The sequence below is a fragment of the Monodelphis domestica genome, chromosome 1 (assembly GCF_027887165.1).
Source record: "Monodelphis domestica isolate mMonDom1 chromosome 1, mMonDom1.pri, whole genome shotgun sequence".
Lineage (NCBI taxonomy): Eukaryota > Metazoa > Chordata > Mammalia > Didelphimorphia > Didelphidae > Monodelphis > Monodelphis domestica.
This window is the reverse complement of record NC_077227.1, coordinates 170,345,506-170,361,504: the sequence shown is the minus strand read 5'-3', so window position 1 is coordinate 170,361,504 and position 15,999 is coordinate 170,345,506. Positions and strand designations below refer to the sequence as shown.

At 35.1% G+C, this 15,999-nt stretch overlaps 1 protein-coding gene across 5 annotated transcripts in view; it reads right to left on the bottom strand.

Annotated features, from left to right (window-relative positions):
- Nucleotides 1-9,168: 9,168 nt before the first annotated feature.
- Nucleotides 9,169-15,999, bottom strand: part of NEDD4 (NEDD4 E3 ubiquitin protein ligase) — a 151,969-nt gene continuing 145,138 nt past the window's right edge. For all 5 annotated transcript variants that reach the window (XM_056809834.1, XM_007479693.3, XM_007479695.3 and 2 more), the window contains 2 exons: nucleotides 12,707-12,779; nucleotides 9,169-11,775 (listed from right to left, as the gene is read on the bottom strand). In XM_056809834.1, coding sequence (XP_056665812.1) covers nucleotides 11,673-11,775; nucleotides 12,707-12,779 — 176 coding nt within the window. In that variant the 3' untranslated portion in view covers nucleotides 9,169-11,672. The remainder of the gene's footprint in view (nucleotides 11,776-12,706; nucleotides 12,780-15,999) is intronic.

Below are 15,999 nucleotides of genomic sequence, written 5' to 3'. Positions count from 1 at the left end.
TTAGCCAATCTGCTAGATGTGAGGTGATACCTCAGAGTTGTTTTGATTTGCATCTCTCTGATTATAAGAGATGTAGAACACTTCTTCATGTGCTTGTTAATAGTTTTGATTTCTTTATCTGAGAACTGCCTATCCATTTCCCTTGCCCATTTATCAATTGGAGAATGGCTTGATTTTTTGTACAATTGATTTAGCTCATTATAAATATGAGTAATTAAACCTTTGTCAGAGGTTTCTATGAAGATTTTTTCCCAATTTGTTGTTTCCCTTCTGATTTTAGTTATATTGGTTTTGTTTGTACAAAAGCTTTTTAGTTTGATGTAGTCAAAATTATTTATTTTACATTTTGTGATTCTTTCTATATCTTGCTTGGTTTTAAAGCCTTTCCCCTCCCAAAGGTCTGACATGTATACTATTCTATGTTTACACAATTTACTTATGGTTTCCTTCTTTATGTTTAAGTCACTCACCCATTTTGAATTTATCTTGGTGTAGGGTGTGAGGTGTTGATCTATTCCTAGTCTCTCCCACACTGTCTTCCAATTTTCCCAGCAGTTTTTATCGAATAGTGGATTTTTATCCCAAAAGCTGGGATCTTTGGGTTTATCGTATACTGTCTTGCTGAGCTCACTTTCCCCCAGTCTATTCCACTGATCTTCCTTTCTGTTTCTTAGCCAGTATTAATGTGTAATATTTAGTGGCATTATGAAGCTGTCATTGTCTTTCTTTTTCTGGATAGTTTGCTAAAGGCTCAGAATTGTGGTATTCAGATGTTTTAGTATCTGTAAAGGCTGGTTATAGCTCTTTCTGAAGAATACTAAATTATTTTCCCCCATAAACTTTTTATTTTTATTTTTCATTTTATTTAGTCAACTTAGAACATTATTCTTTGGTTACAAGAATCATATTTTTTTCCTCCCTCCCCTCCCCCTACTACTTCCCATACCCATTGCGCAATTCCACTGGGTATTATATGTGTCTTTGATCAGAACCTATTTCCATGCTGTTGATGTTTGCATTAGGAGGTTCATTTAGAGTCTACATCACCAATCATATCCCCTCAATCCATGTAATCAAGTCCTTGTTTTTCTTCTGTGTTTCTATTCCCACAGTTTTCCCTCTGAATGTGGATCATATTCTTTCTCCTAAATCTCTCAGAGTTGTTCAACTGCATTGTCACTAATGGAGAAGTCCATTACATTCGATTATACCACAGTGTATCAGTCTCTGTGTACAGTGTTCTCCTGGCTCTGCTTCTCTCACTCTGCATCAATTCCTGGAGGTCATTCCAGTCCCCATGGAATTCCTCCACTTTATTATTCCTTTGAGCACAATAGTATTCCATCACCAGCATATACCACATTTGTTCAGCCATTCCCCAATTGAAGGGCATCCCTCATTTTCCATTTTTTTTGCCACCACAAAGAGCACAGCTATGAAGATTTTTGTACATGTTTTTTTCCTTATTATCTCTTTGGGTACAATCCCAGCAGTGCCATGGCTGGGTCAAAGGGCAGACAGTCTTTTAGCACCCTTTGAGCATAGTTCAAATGGTTGAATCAATTCACAACTCCACCAGCAGTGCATTAATGTCCCAACTTTGCCACATCCCCTCCAGCATTCCTTACTTTCCATTGCTGGGTGTGAGGTGATACCTCAGGGTTGTTTTGATTTGCATTTCTCTGATTATAAGAGATTTAGAACACTTTCATGTGCTTATTAATACTTTTGATTTCTTTAACTGAAAATTGCCTATTCATGTCCCTTGCCCATTTATGAATTGGAGAATGGCTTGAGTTTTTGTACAATTGATTTAGCTCTTTATAAATTTGAGTAATTAGACCTTTTTCAGAGGTTTTTGTGATGAAGATTATTTCCCAATTTCTTGCTTCTCTTCTAATTTTGGTTGCATTGGTTTTGTTTGTGCAAAAACTTTTTAATTTGATATAATCAAAAAATTTTATTTTACATTTTGTTATTTTTTCTAACTCTTGCTTGGTTTTAAAATCTTTCCTTTCCCAAAGATCTGACAGGTATACTATTCTGTGTTCACCTAATTTACTTATAGTTTCCTTCTTTATATTCAAGTCATTCACCCATTCTGAGTTTATCTTGGTGTAGGGTGTGAGATGGTGATCTCTCCCATACTGTCTTCCAATTTTCCCAGCAGTTTTTATCAAATAGTAGATTTTGGTCCAAAAAGCTGGGATCTTTGGGCTTATCATAGACTGTCTTACTGAGGTCACTTATCCCAAGTCTATTCCACTGATCCTCCTTTCTGTCTCTTAGCTAGTACCAAATTGTTTTGATGACCACGCTTTATAGTATAGTTTGAGATCTGGTAATGCAAGGCCACCTTTCTTAGCATTTTTTTTCATTGTTTCCCCTGATATCTTTGATCTTTTGTTCTTCCAAATGAATGTTATGTTTGTTATGGTTTTTCCTATTTCAGTAAATAAGTTTTTTGGTAGTTCAATGGGTATGGCACTAAATAAGTAAATTAATTTGGGTAGGATTGTCAGTTTTATTGTGTTAGCTCTTCCTACGCATGAGCAGTTGATGTTTTTCAAATTGTTTAGACCTAGTTTAATTGTGTGGAGAGTGTTTTGTAGTTGTGTTCATATAGTTCCTGTGTTTGTCTTGGCAGATAGATTCCCAAGTATTTCATATTGTCTAGGGTGATTTTAAATGGAATTTCTCTTTCTAATTTTTGCTGCTGAAATGGGTTGGAAATATACAGAAATGGTGATGACTTATGTGGGTTCATTTTGTATCCTGCAACTTTGCTAAAGTTGTTGATTATTTTGACTAGCTTTTTGGTTGATTCTCTAGGATTCTTTAAGTAGACCATCATATTATCTGCAAAGAGTGATAGCTTGGTCTCCTCATTGCCTATTTTAATACCTTCAATTGCTTTTTCTTCTCTAATTGCTACAGCTAGTGTTTCTAGTACAATGATAAATAATAGAGATGATAATAGGAATCTTTCTTTCTCTCCTGATTTTATTGGGAAGGCTTCTAGTTTATCTCCATTGCAGATGATGTTTGCTGATGGTTTTAGATATATACTGTTTATTATTTTTAGGAAAGGCCCTTCTATTCCTATGCTTTCTAGTGTTTTTAATAGGAATGGGTGTGGTATTTTATCAAAGGCTTTTTCTGCATCTATTGAGATAATCATGTGATTTTTGTCTGTTTGTTGATATGGTCAATTATGTGGATGGCTCTCCTAATATTGAACCATTCTTGCATTCCTGGTATAAATCCCACCTGCTTATAATGAATAACCCTAGTGATCACTTGCTGGAGTCTTTTTGCTAGAATTCTACTTAAGATTTTTGTATCTATGTTAATTAGGGAGATTGGTCTGTAATTTTCTTTCTGTTTTTGACCTGCCTAGCTTTGGAATCAGTACCATATTTGTTTCATAAAAGGAATTTGGTAGAACTCCTTCTTTGCTTATTATGTCAAATAGTTTGTATAATATTGGGATTAGTTGTTCTTTGAATGTTTGATAGAATTCATTTGTGAATCCATCTGGTCCTGGGGATTTTTTTTGGGAGTTCTTTGATGGCTTGTTCAATTTCTTTTTCTGATATGGAGTTGTTTAGGTACTCTGTTTCTTCCTCTGTTAGTCTAGGCAATTTATATTTTTTGTAAATATTCATCCATATCACCTACATTGCCATATTTATTGCCATATAATTGGGCATAATAATTTTTTAATGATTGCCTTAATTTCCTCTTCATTAGAGGTGAGCTTTCCCTTTTCATCTTGGATACTGTCAATTTGGTTTTCTTTTTTTCCTTTTTTAAATTAGATTGATCAATACTTTGTCTATTTTACTTATTTTTTCAAAGAACCAGCTTCCAGTCTTATTTATTACATCAATAGTTCTTTGACTTTCAATTTTATTAATTTCTCCTTTGATTTTTAGGATCTCTAATTTAGTCTTCATCTGAGGATTTTTAATTTGTTTGCTTTCTAGTTTTTTAATTTGCATACCCAATTCATTGACCGCTGCCCTCCCTAATTTGTTAATATATGAACTCAAGGATATAAATTTCCCCCTGAGCACTGTTTTGGCTGCATTCCATAGGTTCTGAAAGGATGTCTCATCATTGTCATTTTCTTCAATGAAATTATTAATTGTTTATATGATTTTTCTTTAACCAATTTTGGAGAATTGTATTGTTTATTATTTGCCTCTCCATGTACCCTTACTAATTATTATTTTCATTGCATTGTGCTCTGAGAAGGTTGCATTCATCATTTATGCTCTTTTGTATCTGTTTGCAATGTTTTAATGACCTAGTACATGGTCAATATTTGTGAATGTACCATGTGCTGCTGAGAAGAAGGTGTATTCCTTTTTGTTCCTATTTATTTTTCTCCACATATATACTAACTATAATTTTTCTAAGATTTCATTCACTTCTCTTACCTCTTTCTTATTTAATTTTTTGGTTTGATTTATCTAGTTTGGATAGAGGAAGGTTCAGGTCTCCCACTAGTATAGTTTTACTATCTATTTCATCCTTGAGCTCCACTAGTTTCTCCTTTAGAAATTTGGATGCTATGCCATTTGGTGCATGCATGTTGAGTACAGATATTTCCTCATTGTCGCATACTACCTTTTATTAGGATATAATTACTTTCCCTATCTGTTTCAACTAGATCTATTTTTACTTTGGCTTTGTCAGATATCATGATTGTGACTCCTGCCTTCTTTTTTTCAGTTGGTGCCCAATAGATCTGGCTCCATTCTCCTACTTTTCCCTTATGCGCATCTACCTTCCTCATGTGTGTTTCTTGTAGATAGCATATGGGAGGGTTTTGATTTCTAATCTACTAGGCTATTTGCTTGTTTTATGGGTGAATTCATTCAATTCACATTCAGAGTTATGATTACCAGCTGTGTATTTACTAGCATTTTGATTTTCACTCCTAGTCCTGCCCTTTCTTCTTTCACTATTTCCTTCTACACCAGTATTTTGTTTTTAATCAGTCCCCCTAATTCCAACCCTTATTTTACTTCCCTTTCTAACCCCCTTCTTATTCCCCTCTTTTCTTTACAGTCTTTTTAAACTACCTCACCCAACCTCTCTCTCACTTGTATTGCTTCCATTCCCACCAATCTGTTTGTTACCCTTCTACTTCCCTATAGGGCCCAAATCAATTCTCTGCCCCAATGTATTTGATTGTTTTTCCCTCTTTGAGTCAATTTTGTTGCACGTAAGAATTGAGTATTTCCTATCCCCAACCTCTTTACCCTTCCACTGTATGATGTTCTCCCCAACCCCTGCCATGCACTTCTTTGTGACATATAAATTTACCACATTTTGCTTCTTTTCCCATTTCTCTTAGTATTAACCTTTTTTTAACTCTAGTTGTATATTTATATATGCAAACATATATATATATATATATTTATGCATATATCTATATATCTATATACATATGTATGTCTTGGCATTTCATCCTATACAGTTTGTCACTGTTCCCTCTAAGTATAATTTTTCTAGCTACCCAGGTGATGATAACAATATCCTCTTTTCTTATAGGGATACATATCATTTTAACTACTGGGTCCCATAAAAAAAAGTTTTTTGTCTTGTTTTTCTCTCCTCCCCACCTCCTTTTTAATTACCTTTTGATGATTCTCTTCAGTTCTGTGTGTGGGCATCAAATTTTTTGTTCAGGTCTGGTCTTTTCTTTACAAATGCTTGGAATTTTTCTATTTTATTAAATGACCATACTTTCCCCTGTAAGAATATAGTTAGTTTTGCTGGGTAATTGATTCTTGGTTGTAGATTTAGTTCCCTTGCTTTTCAAAATATCATATTCCATGCCTTTCAGTCCTTCAGTGTTGATGCAGCCAGATCCTGTGTTATTCTGACTGTAGTTCAATGGTATCTGAATGACTTCTTCTTAGCAGCTTGTAATATTTTTTCCTTGGTCTGATAGTTCTTGAATTTGGCTATAACATTCCTGGGAGTTGTCAGTTGGGGATTAAGTACAGGAGGTGATCTGTGGATTTTTTCAATCTCACTTTTCCCCATTGTTCTAGAATGTCCAGGCAGTTTCCTTGGATAATTTCCTGTAGGATGATGCCCAGGTTTTTTCTTTTGTCATGATGTTCTGGTAGACCAATGATTTTTAAGTTGTCTTTCCTGGACCTGTTTTCTAAATCTGTTTTGTGAATGAGGTGTTTCATATTTTCATCAAATTTTTTCATTCTTTTGATTTTGTTTTATAGTTTCCTGCTGCCTTGTGAAGTTGCTTGCTTCTAATTGTTGAATTCTGGTTTTTAAAGACTGAATTTCATCCCTGGATTTTTGGTCATCCTTCTCCTTCTGGTCTTATTTTCTTTGGAGGTCATCTTTCATCTCCTTTGCCTCATTTCCAAGTTGATTAATTTTGGATTTCAAGACACTATTTTCTGTTTCCCAATGACTTATCTTGCTTTTTATGTTCTTTTCCCACTTGTTTTCAGCCTCTATTAATTGCATTTTGAATTGTATTCTGAGTTCTTCCAAAGACTGTGTCCAATTTGCTGGAGTTTCTGTGTTTTTTCTTGGTGTTCCTTGATACTTCTCTGTTCCATTTGCTCTTTGTTCATTGCCTGTATAGAAGCTGTCAATTGCAATTTTATTATTTTTCTGATGTTTTCTCATATAAGCCCCTTCTTCTCCCCTCCCCTCCGTAGTTGCCTGTAGATTTGCTCCTTTCATTATGTGCTGTATCTGTGGGTTTGGGCTTTTCTGTCAGCCTTTGCCCTTGGAGCTTAGCAAGACTCTCAGAGCAGTCTGTGGGGGAGGGGTGTTGGAGCTTGAGGTTCCCTGCCCTCTTAAGGCTTGATAGGATTAAGCCCAGGGCAGTTGATCTTGCAGAGCTGGATGTGCCCTGAGGCCAAAACCTCAGGAAGAGGGGGTGCAATATGGAGTGTCTTGGCTTCTTCCTTCCCCTTAAACTCAAGTGTTCTCAAATTCAGGCTTTTGGGGGGCATACTTTTAAAGTTGAGTCTAGCAGGAGGGTTCCTTGGTTCTGTCCTGTTGTTAGGTTTGGTTTTCAGGCCCCTAGGAGCATTTGGTTTTTAATCGATAAGGAAGGGTTTTCAGCGGTCTGAACTTTCGCTGCCTCTAAGCTGCCATCTTGACTTCGCCTGTCTGATCTCCATAAACTTTTTTTTTCTAAATAATACTGAATTATTAAAAAAAATACTTGGAAATTTTAATTAATTAATTAATTTAGAGTATTTTTTCATGGTTACAAGATTCATATCCTTTCCCTGCCCTTCCCTAACCCCCCTCCCATAGCCAACACGCAATTCCCTCAGGTTTTATGTGTGTCTTAAAAAATGTTTTGAACTACCATTCAGTATGTTTTCACATAATGATTCCTTACTCCATTTTGCTTTTATTATGGGAGTCAATTCCCAAATTCCTAAAATGAAAGCAAAACTAGCTCCCTAATGAGACACATATATTATATATAAGATCCTCTACATAAAAGGCCCCATTTACTTATATTATTGCACAGGGAAGTGGTCAGGAGCAGAGAGATCATGAATAGTTGGAGGTAATCCCTTGTCCTGGTCTTTGAAAAATTTGGCTTGGATTGAAAACTCAGTGACCAGGTGGTGTGGTGAATAAAATGGAATAGTCTAATAGTCTTTTTCCAGTTTTCATTTTTTCTTGACCTCTGTAGCTCTTAATAGCACTGCTGATTAAGCCCCCCCCCTATTTTTTTTAAAGCTCATATCTTCCAGCTTAGAATCAATACTGTGTATTGATTCCAAGGTAGGAGAGGCAAGAGCCAGGCAATGGGGGCTAGGTGACTTGCCTAGAGATACACAGTTAGGAAAGGTCTGAGGTTAGTTTTGAACCCAGGACCTCTCATCTCAAGGCTTGGTTCTCTATGCTTTAAACCACCTAGTTGTCTCTAAGATTAACTTCTTCTTCATACTCTCTTCTCTCATTTTTTTTTTTGTGGTACTGCTTTCTCCTGATCTTCCTATCTGACTGACCTCCCTACATCTCCTTTGCTTGGTTTTCATCTAGGTTGGGTCTATAAACTGTAGGTGTCCCCCAAGACTCTGTCCTGTGTCCTCTCTTCTTTTTTCCTTTATGCCTTTTTGCTTGGTAATCTTTGTCAGCTTCCATTATTGTCTTTTTCTGTGTGAGTATTGGTTCTAAGATAGGCGAGGCAAGGATTAAGCAATGGAGGTTAAGGGTCTTGCCTAGGATCACACAGCTAGGCAGGAGATGAGGTCAGATTTGAATCCAGGACTTCCTGTCTCTATGCCTGACTCTCAATCTACTGGGACACCTAGCCACTGCCCCCATTATTGTCCTTATGTAGATTATTATTAGACTCTGTCCTGGACATTTTGAACTGTATGTCCCACAGACATCTCAAACTCAATATAGCCAGAAAAAGAACTCAATATCTTTCCCCAAACCCTTCCCTATGGTTGTTGGGGGCACTGCCATCTTCCCAGTCATCCATGCTCCCAACATGGTTATCCTCCTCAATTGCTTACTTGCACCCATCCCACATATCCAATCTGTGGTCATCGTCATTTCTAACTTTATAGCTCTCTTATTGGTCCCCTTCTCTCCATTAACATAATTAATAGCTGGTACAGATCTTTGTCATGTCATATCTGAATTACTGCCATAGCAGGCAGGTTGATGTCCCTGCCCCAAGGCTTTTTCCACTCCCTATCCTTCACTCATTTGCCAAAATGATATTCCTATAGGCCAAGTCTAATCATGTCAGCTGCCCCCCAAACCCTTAAAACTCTGGTGTCTCCCTATTATGCCAAGGATTCAATGTAGAATCTGGGTGCCTTTTCCTCCCCAGACCCTTACCTCCTGTCTTAGAATCAATATTAAGTATTGATTCCAAGACAGAAGAACAGTAAGGGGGAAGTGGGGGTTAAGGGACTTGCCCAGGGTCACAGAGTCAGGAAGTGTCTGGGGTTAGATTTGAACCCAGGACCTCCCATCTCCAGGCTTGAATCTCAATCCACTGAGCCACCCAGCTGCCCCCTGTTTTCAAAGTCCTTTACAGCCTGGTTCTGCTATACCAATTGATAGAGATTAGCTATACCCCAAGTTTTTTTAAATTAAATCTGCATGTCAAATATCAAGCAATAAAAGTGGAAATTATTATATTTATTTTTGTAATATTCACATGAATTGTTATTATGCCAGTAGCCTAAAATACAAGAGTCATTTACAATTAAGTATAAACGGTTTGGAGAATCTTTATAGAGAAAATACAGGGAAATACAGTTTAATATTCTGTTCTTTAAATTATTGGGAAAAAATATATAAAGACCATCCTATTCACCCAGTGTCAGAAGGATGAATATTTTCCAATTTTTCTTTTAGAGGTGATGGGCTATAAATAACCTACAATTTTTACTGATCAAATAACATGTACCTTGAGATCTTTACCTAGGGTTAAAGTGTGATATGTGATCATGGAACACAGTCGTCTGCAGGGAGTTAATTCCTTTTAAGCACTACAAACCTGTCACTGTAACCTCATTAACACCATGCTCTATAAACCGAGTTGAAGGCATTTTTAAGTAAATTCTGTTCAGTAAACTTTCTTTCTTTTTTTTTTTTTAGGATCAGTTTTTGACAGCCAAAATTTTACAAGATTTACCTTTAAATTATGATCCCAAATGTAAGAAGAATGCAATTTTAATGAAAATGGTAATAACATTTATTCAGGTCTTTCTAATGAAACTACTCCATGAGCTGGCTGGCAGACAGCCCATACTTATGCTTCTTTGCTGATATGTATATAAAATGACTTGATAAGTCACATACTATATGTGTTCACAACAGCCTGTCCATTCGGCAACTGGTTTAATTTATGAAATCTTTTGCTTTTGGTGCTCTAGTATTGAATATATAAGTGTGCAGAGCATGGTAATGAGGGCTTCCTAGCCCTTGATTTCTGGACTGGTAAGAGAGGAGTGGAACAAGGGGAGCAACTTCAGTGCTTTGTGAATGACTGATGCCTGATGACTAAGAGGACAGAGTACTCTCAAAATAAACGGGGGTGGGGTGGGGTGGGGGTTTGATAGTATGTTTGCAACTCTCTAAGTCTTGAACATCTCTTTCATGAGCTGAGTGGCCTACTGAAGTTTTACCCCCTTACCTATTCCCTTGAGCCAATAGGAAGAAGCTCAGAAAAATCAAATGCTGACTTCTGTTGATAGCATCTTTCAAAAATCATCAACTTAACATTTTGAAAAATATACTGAAATTTTTCAAGATCATTTTACACATGAGTTCACTCAAACACAACTTTGACATAAGGAACAGATACAGACAAAACTTCCTCCACAGAGAATGTGTTTATTTTCTCTGATCCCACAGCTCTTGAGTTCTTGGCACATAAAAGAAGGTTAAAAAACATTTTGGATAATTAAATTATTAAGTTCATTATGTCTCTTCAGGTTCATTAAAGTAAGATTCTGCTTATAAAAAGATTTTTTAAAATAATAAGAGAATATTTTGATAGGTTTTTTTAAAAAGCATAAGAAATCTGGTAAATAATATATCTAAAACAAATCATATATTCTTGAATATGCTTTGGTTATATAGTACTTTAACAAATAATTGGTTTCTAAACTAACACAAAGAAACAAAAAAATAAAAATGAAATGATAGAAGTAATCTGTAATTAATCTGTAAACATAAAGAAACTGTAAACATGTATTTTCTACAACATGGTATGAGGTAAAAGAGTAAATAGTGAATAGGGAAACAAATATCACTTAAGTTTTCCAGGGAACACATGGAAAACATGGCTTTATTAATCTTTCCACGGAATGATTTTCAGTTTTTCTTTATAATTAGCAATTACAAAATTCAATAATCTTGTTTTGCCTATTGAGATAACCAATAAGGACAAAAATTTCATATTTTCATTTGATGCAGTTGTGAATCTTAAATTTACATGCTAACTTACAAAAATACTATTTTTGATTGAACTATATTACTAAAAAGTTAAAAACAGATTCTGAAAGAGCTTTTAAGATGAATAAGTAAAAAGTTTTTTGGTCTACCATAGAACTACAAATTATAGGCAATGTTTTCTAAAGTTTTTCAGATATGTTGAATTGTAAGGTGCTGTAGGCAAAGACTCCTTAATAATAATAAGTAGCTAGAAGTAGCACTGAAAATGTTGCAAAATTCTTAATATTTAAGTTTTCATTTTCCGTTTTCCTTCTTAGAATGCATCTACCTCTTTGCTCTTGACACTCTTTACATAAATGTTTAAACAGTTACAATTTCAGTAGTCTAAGAACTGCCTGAAGACTACTGTAAAAGAGGTAATTGTTAGGGGGGAAACTATTTTAGGCACAGAGGATTAAGATCCTATAATCAGACCTCTAAAATTTTTTCCTTATCTTTAAGATATGAATAAAGATATTCATACCAGAGTGCTGTTAGATTACTTTAAAAGCGATGTCACTTTCACCATAAAACTTTTAATATTTATATCTTGTATTTTTACACAGTTTATTCAATATTTATGAAGTTAATAGCCAAGTTTGAAGTAGTTCCCTGGAAAATTTTAACCAAGATTTAATTTTAAAAATTGTAGCACTAAAACAATTTAGAATATCATTATTTATATTCTAATCAACACCATCAAAACCCTGAGTGTTTTCAATTGCTATTTGAAGTTTGTCCCATAAATCTTCAAATGATTCATATGGAGGCAAATCCAAACGATTAAAGCTGAAAGAATAGACAACAACAGTTTTCTATTGAGATCAGAAGTTATAACAAGAGAGAGCTATACTTCTATCCAATTTCTATTTCCTATGATAGACTTTATGGTCAGAAGTGTCATTACTAAAAAGAGCATTCTATGATGTAGATTTCTTCCCTGCTGAGTCTTGGTGGGATATTTCTTCCTTTTCCTCCTGGTGATAGGTGATAGGATCTAAACCTCCCAGTTTCTTTTCCAATAGATTGCCCCAACTAGCTTTTACAAAGGCACAAAGAAACTGTACATTCAGTGGCTTAGTTAGGCCAGTGGTGTTAAAGAGAAATGTGGGCCACTAATCTGTGCTTACGGATCTCTTCAGGTTACATGTTGACTTGGGTTTGTTTGTTTGGGTTTTTTTTTTATTTCCCCCAAAACTCTCACCTTCCATTTCAGAATCAATACTGTATATTGGTTCCATGGCAAGGAGAATGGTAAGAGTTAAAATAAATAGCTAGGAAGTATCTGAGGCCACATTTGAACCCAGGACCTTCATTCTCTATTGACTTCATTCTAAAATGTATTATTACCTATGTCTTATTGACTTTTAAATTTGTTTTCTTAAATATTTCCCATTTATATTTTGATCTTGTTTGGGCCACACTCATAGGTTTTGAGCCTGTGGGTTGCAGGTATAACACTTCTGACCTGCTTGATTTGGCAATGGGAGTCCTTTATTATGAACCTAATTCACAGACTGGCTGGGACCCTGGCTCACTTTCAGGAGGCTTGCCTATGAGATATCACTGATCTCTTCTTTGGCTACATTTGCCAGTTACCTAAGACTGAGGACATGAGATGTCTGTCAAATCTCTAAGTCTAGACCAATTTTACTAGAAGCAGTTGGTTTTTGAGGGATTAGATAGATCATCAAAATACCACTTATAATAAGATATTTACCAGGTATGTGCTCTTGGCAATTTTTCAGAGGTACCCCATTGTTCAACTGTAAAAAACTGTGGTCCATTTGAACCTAGAGTGAAGAGTAATTTTTAGTTTCATTCATCTATGCAAGAATCTTTGATTATAAAAGAATGCAACATGTAACTTGTATTAAAAGGGTATGTAATTTTACATATCACAGTAAGTTCAAATTTGTGAAAACCTGCTTTAAAATGCCCTAACATGTTTGTTTGTTTGCATAGAGGTAGGTGGTAAAAGTTTGTTGTGGTAAAAACATATCTTGGAGAGAATAGTGAATGAATCATGCTGGGTGACCCGACATAACCACAATGCCTGAATCCTAGGGTATGCATGGGGATTTGGAGAAAGTACCACTTAAAACAATGTCTTGATTCCCCTTTAAGAGTCTCCTAAAACTAGGCAGGAAGCTTCAGAGGGCAGTAGCTGTACCAGTCTATTCCAATCTGTTCCTTTTCTTCACTCTGCTGGATAGCTCAAATAGCTAGACATGCTGCGCCATTCTGTTATATTCTTCTTGTCATTTCCATCCCTCTGACCTCTGGAGATCACCAATCTGCATCTACTCATGATTTCAAGCTTTTGGGAGGCTAAGGAATTCTCATGCTCTGCAATTTCATCTCTTTCCTGGCTATTCAACAAGCATTCATTTTTTTGAAGCAACTTTTAATTAATTCTTAAAATACTAAGGCTTTCTGGATAGATGCCAGTGCAAAAGGATAGAATGAGTGTCAGAGCTTTTCTTCTGGATACTGGGAACTGTCTTGTGGCTTCTAGCCTTGAATTGTGGAAAAGAAAACTGTCTAGTGGTTTTCAAGATAAATCTGAAATATCCAGATCCCAGAGAAGTCCAATATTTTAGAAAAAATGGAAGCAGTAGCAGAAGGTTGTGTGGAAATTAAGATAATATATATGAAAACGAGTATCTACTTATTATAAGGTTTTTATCAACAATACTTTATTGCTCCCAGCCAACTCTTATTCAGCTTTACTTCTGAGAAAACTTTAGAGGACTTTGCCTTCAAAACTTAAACTAGAAATCTACCTTTCTGAAGGAAACTCATTGCACAAAAGAAGACATAAATAAGCAAATCAATGAGAAGGAGAGAGTGTTAGAAGTAATTCTGAAAGTGACTAAACTATAATCATTTGCTACATTTGTTTAAATTATTTGTGAAACATATTAGTCATGTTTAATTTTTGTACCTCTAAGCATTTTTAAAAAGAGACCATTTTCCAAACAAAATTTAATTACAAGGTAATGCTTTTCATATTTACATATAGCACTCATTTTATGCCATATTTGATGATAAAATAGAATCATTTTTTAGTTACTAGGAGTAGATGGCTAACTCTCTGTTTAATACCCATTTTCATATTACTATTACTACTACTACTAACTATACAGGTCAACTATTCACTTTGCACAAGTACATCAAGCTTCAAAAAACATAATGAATACAGATAATTCTTGTTAATAGAACTACTGTATTCTTTCAATTTTTATTTTTCTTGAATTTGCAAATCATGGCTTACTTGTTAATGTTAAGAAGATATTTTAAAAATTTTGGTTTTGTATTTACTGACTAAAATCAAAAAGTTGGGGCCAATCCAGGAGCTAATTCCCCAAAGAAGGAATAATGAATACAGTTAAAACAAATGAGTGCTCTATGATCTCTATTTGGTTTTTGCTTATTTGACATTTTAGAGATGGTGGGCACCTGATTTGCCTAGAAGTACAATTAAAATTTTCCTCTGAACTTAAAAAAAAATAACAAAGTTCTAAGAACTTCCATTCCACATTTATATTTTAAAATTCACAAATCTGGCTCCAGTCATGTCTAAAAATCAAATTGTCTGCTTGGAAAAAGGAAAATTTCTTTTAAAAAGCCCATTAGATTCATGGATGGCTATGATGGCCTTGGGAATGAGGAGAAAGTATGTCTGGATCAGAGGACTTCTACCTTGGTTAATCTCTTGGCTAAATTATAAGATCTAACAAAGACCAACAAACTTCACAGATAACAGAGTTAGGGGAGTTGATTAAATGCAAAAGTTAGCTTTTTCTTTTTAAAATCCATTTTAATTTTTTGGTATTCTGAACCTGGCAAAATAATAAACAGGAACACCATATGCAAGAAAGAGAAAAATAGGGTCATATATAAATAAAATTTCCAACCTCTATTTTCTACAGTTTGCATTAAAAATATAATGAATTCAGTGTTTCAAATCTGTCCTACATCTCCCTGGAAGTTTTATTATTTTCTTTTCTGTGGATTTAAAAAAAGATGCTTCAATGTCTCCTTTTCTTTTGGGGGAGCATCATTATCAATTATTAACTTCCTTAACTTATCTTTCTTACTACTCTGAGTGATCATTGTCTGGTTACAGAAGCAGCTTTTCCCCCTGTAAGTTTTATACTAACATAAATGAAGACTAAACAAAGATGCTATGCTTCCTAAGAAAAGCAAAAAGGAGATGGTCACTTCATCACATAGTGCTACTTTGACTCTTAAAAACCTAAAACCTATCTTGTTCATATTAAGTCATGACTGCCAGCACTGGGGTGAATTACAATCCTTTTGTTTGGCGTTACTGAAAGTAGGTTCTAGTCCTAGGTACAGTTATTCACAAAAATGTGTGATTAGACCAAAAAAGTAACAAGTTAGACACTGTCTGATGGAGTCTGAGTTTTCTTTTACTGCAGCCATTTAAAAAAGTTTGTCCTTCATGATTGTTGCACAAGTTAATACTGTTCTCCTGGACGTCCTTATCCACATTGCAGTTTTGTAGCCTTCCCACAAAGATGTACCAGATAGGCATGGCTTCTAAGCCCATGATAATATCATTTCAGCAGGAAATTTAATTCTAGGTTTCTATTTGATTTGAACTCTTTCTCTCTGTTTCTGTCTCTCTTTCCTACGCCAATCCTGTATCTCTCTCTATTTCTTGCTTCTCTCTTCTTCTCTACTTCTTATTTTCTCTCCTGCCTAAAGGTTTTCTACTAGATAATCAACTTTATGTCATAGGAAAGAAGGCTAACTCAAGTGTTAGCAAGATACAATTTCCAAAGCTTCAGTAAGTTTTCATCGCAACCATTTCCTCTACTGCATGCCCAAACTATAGCCCTAGAGGTCAGTCCTTTGGGTTGACTGCAGTGTTGATAGTTGCTTCTTAGTACAGCTTCTAAGGATCAGAGCAAGCACCTTCATTATCTATGGTACAAAAGTGTATACCATAAAGGCTTTTTATTTTATTTTTCTATTTTAAAG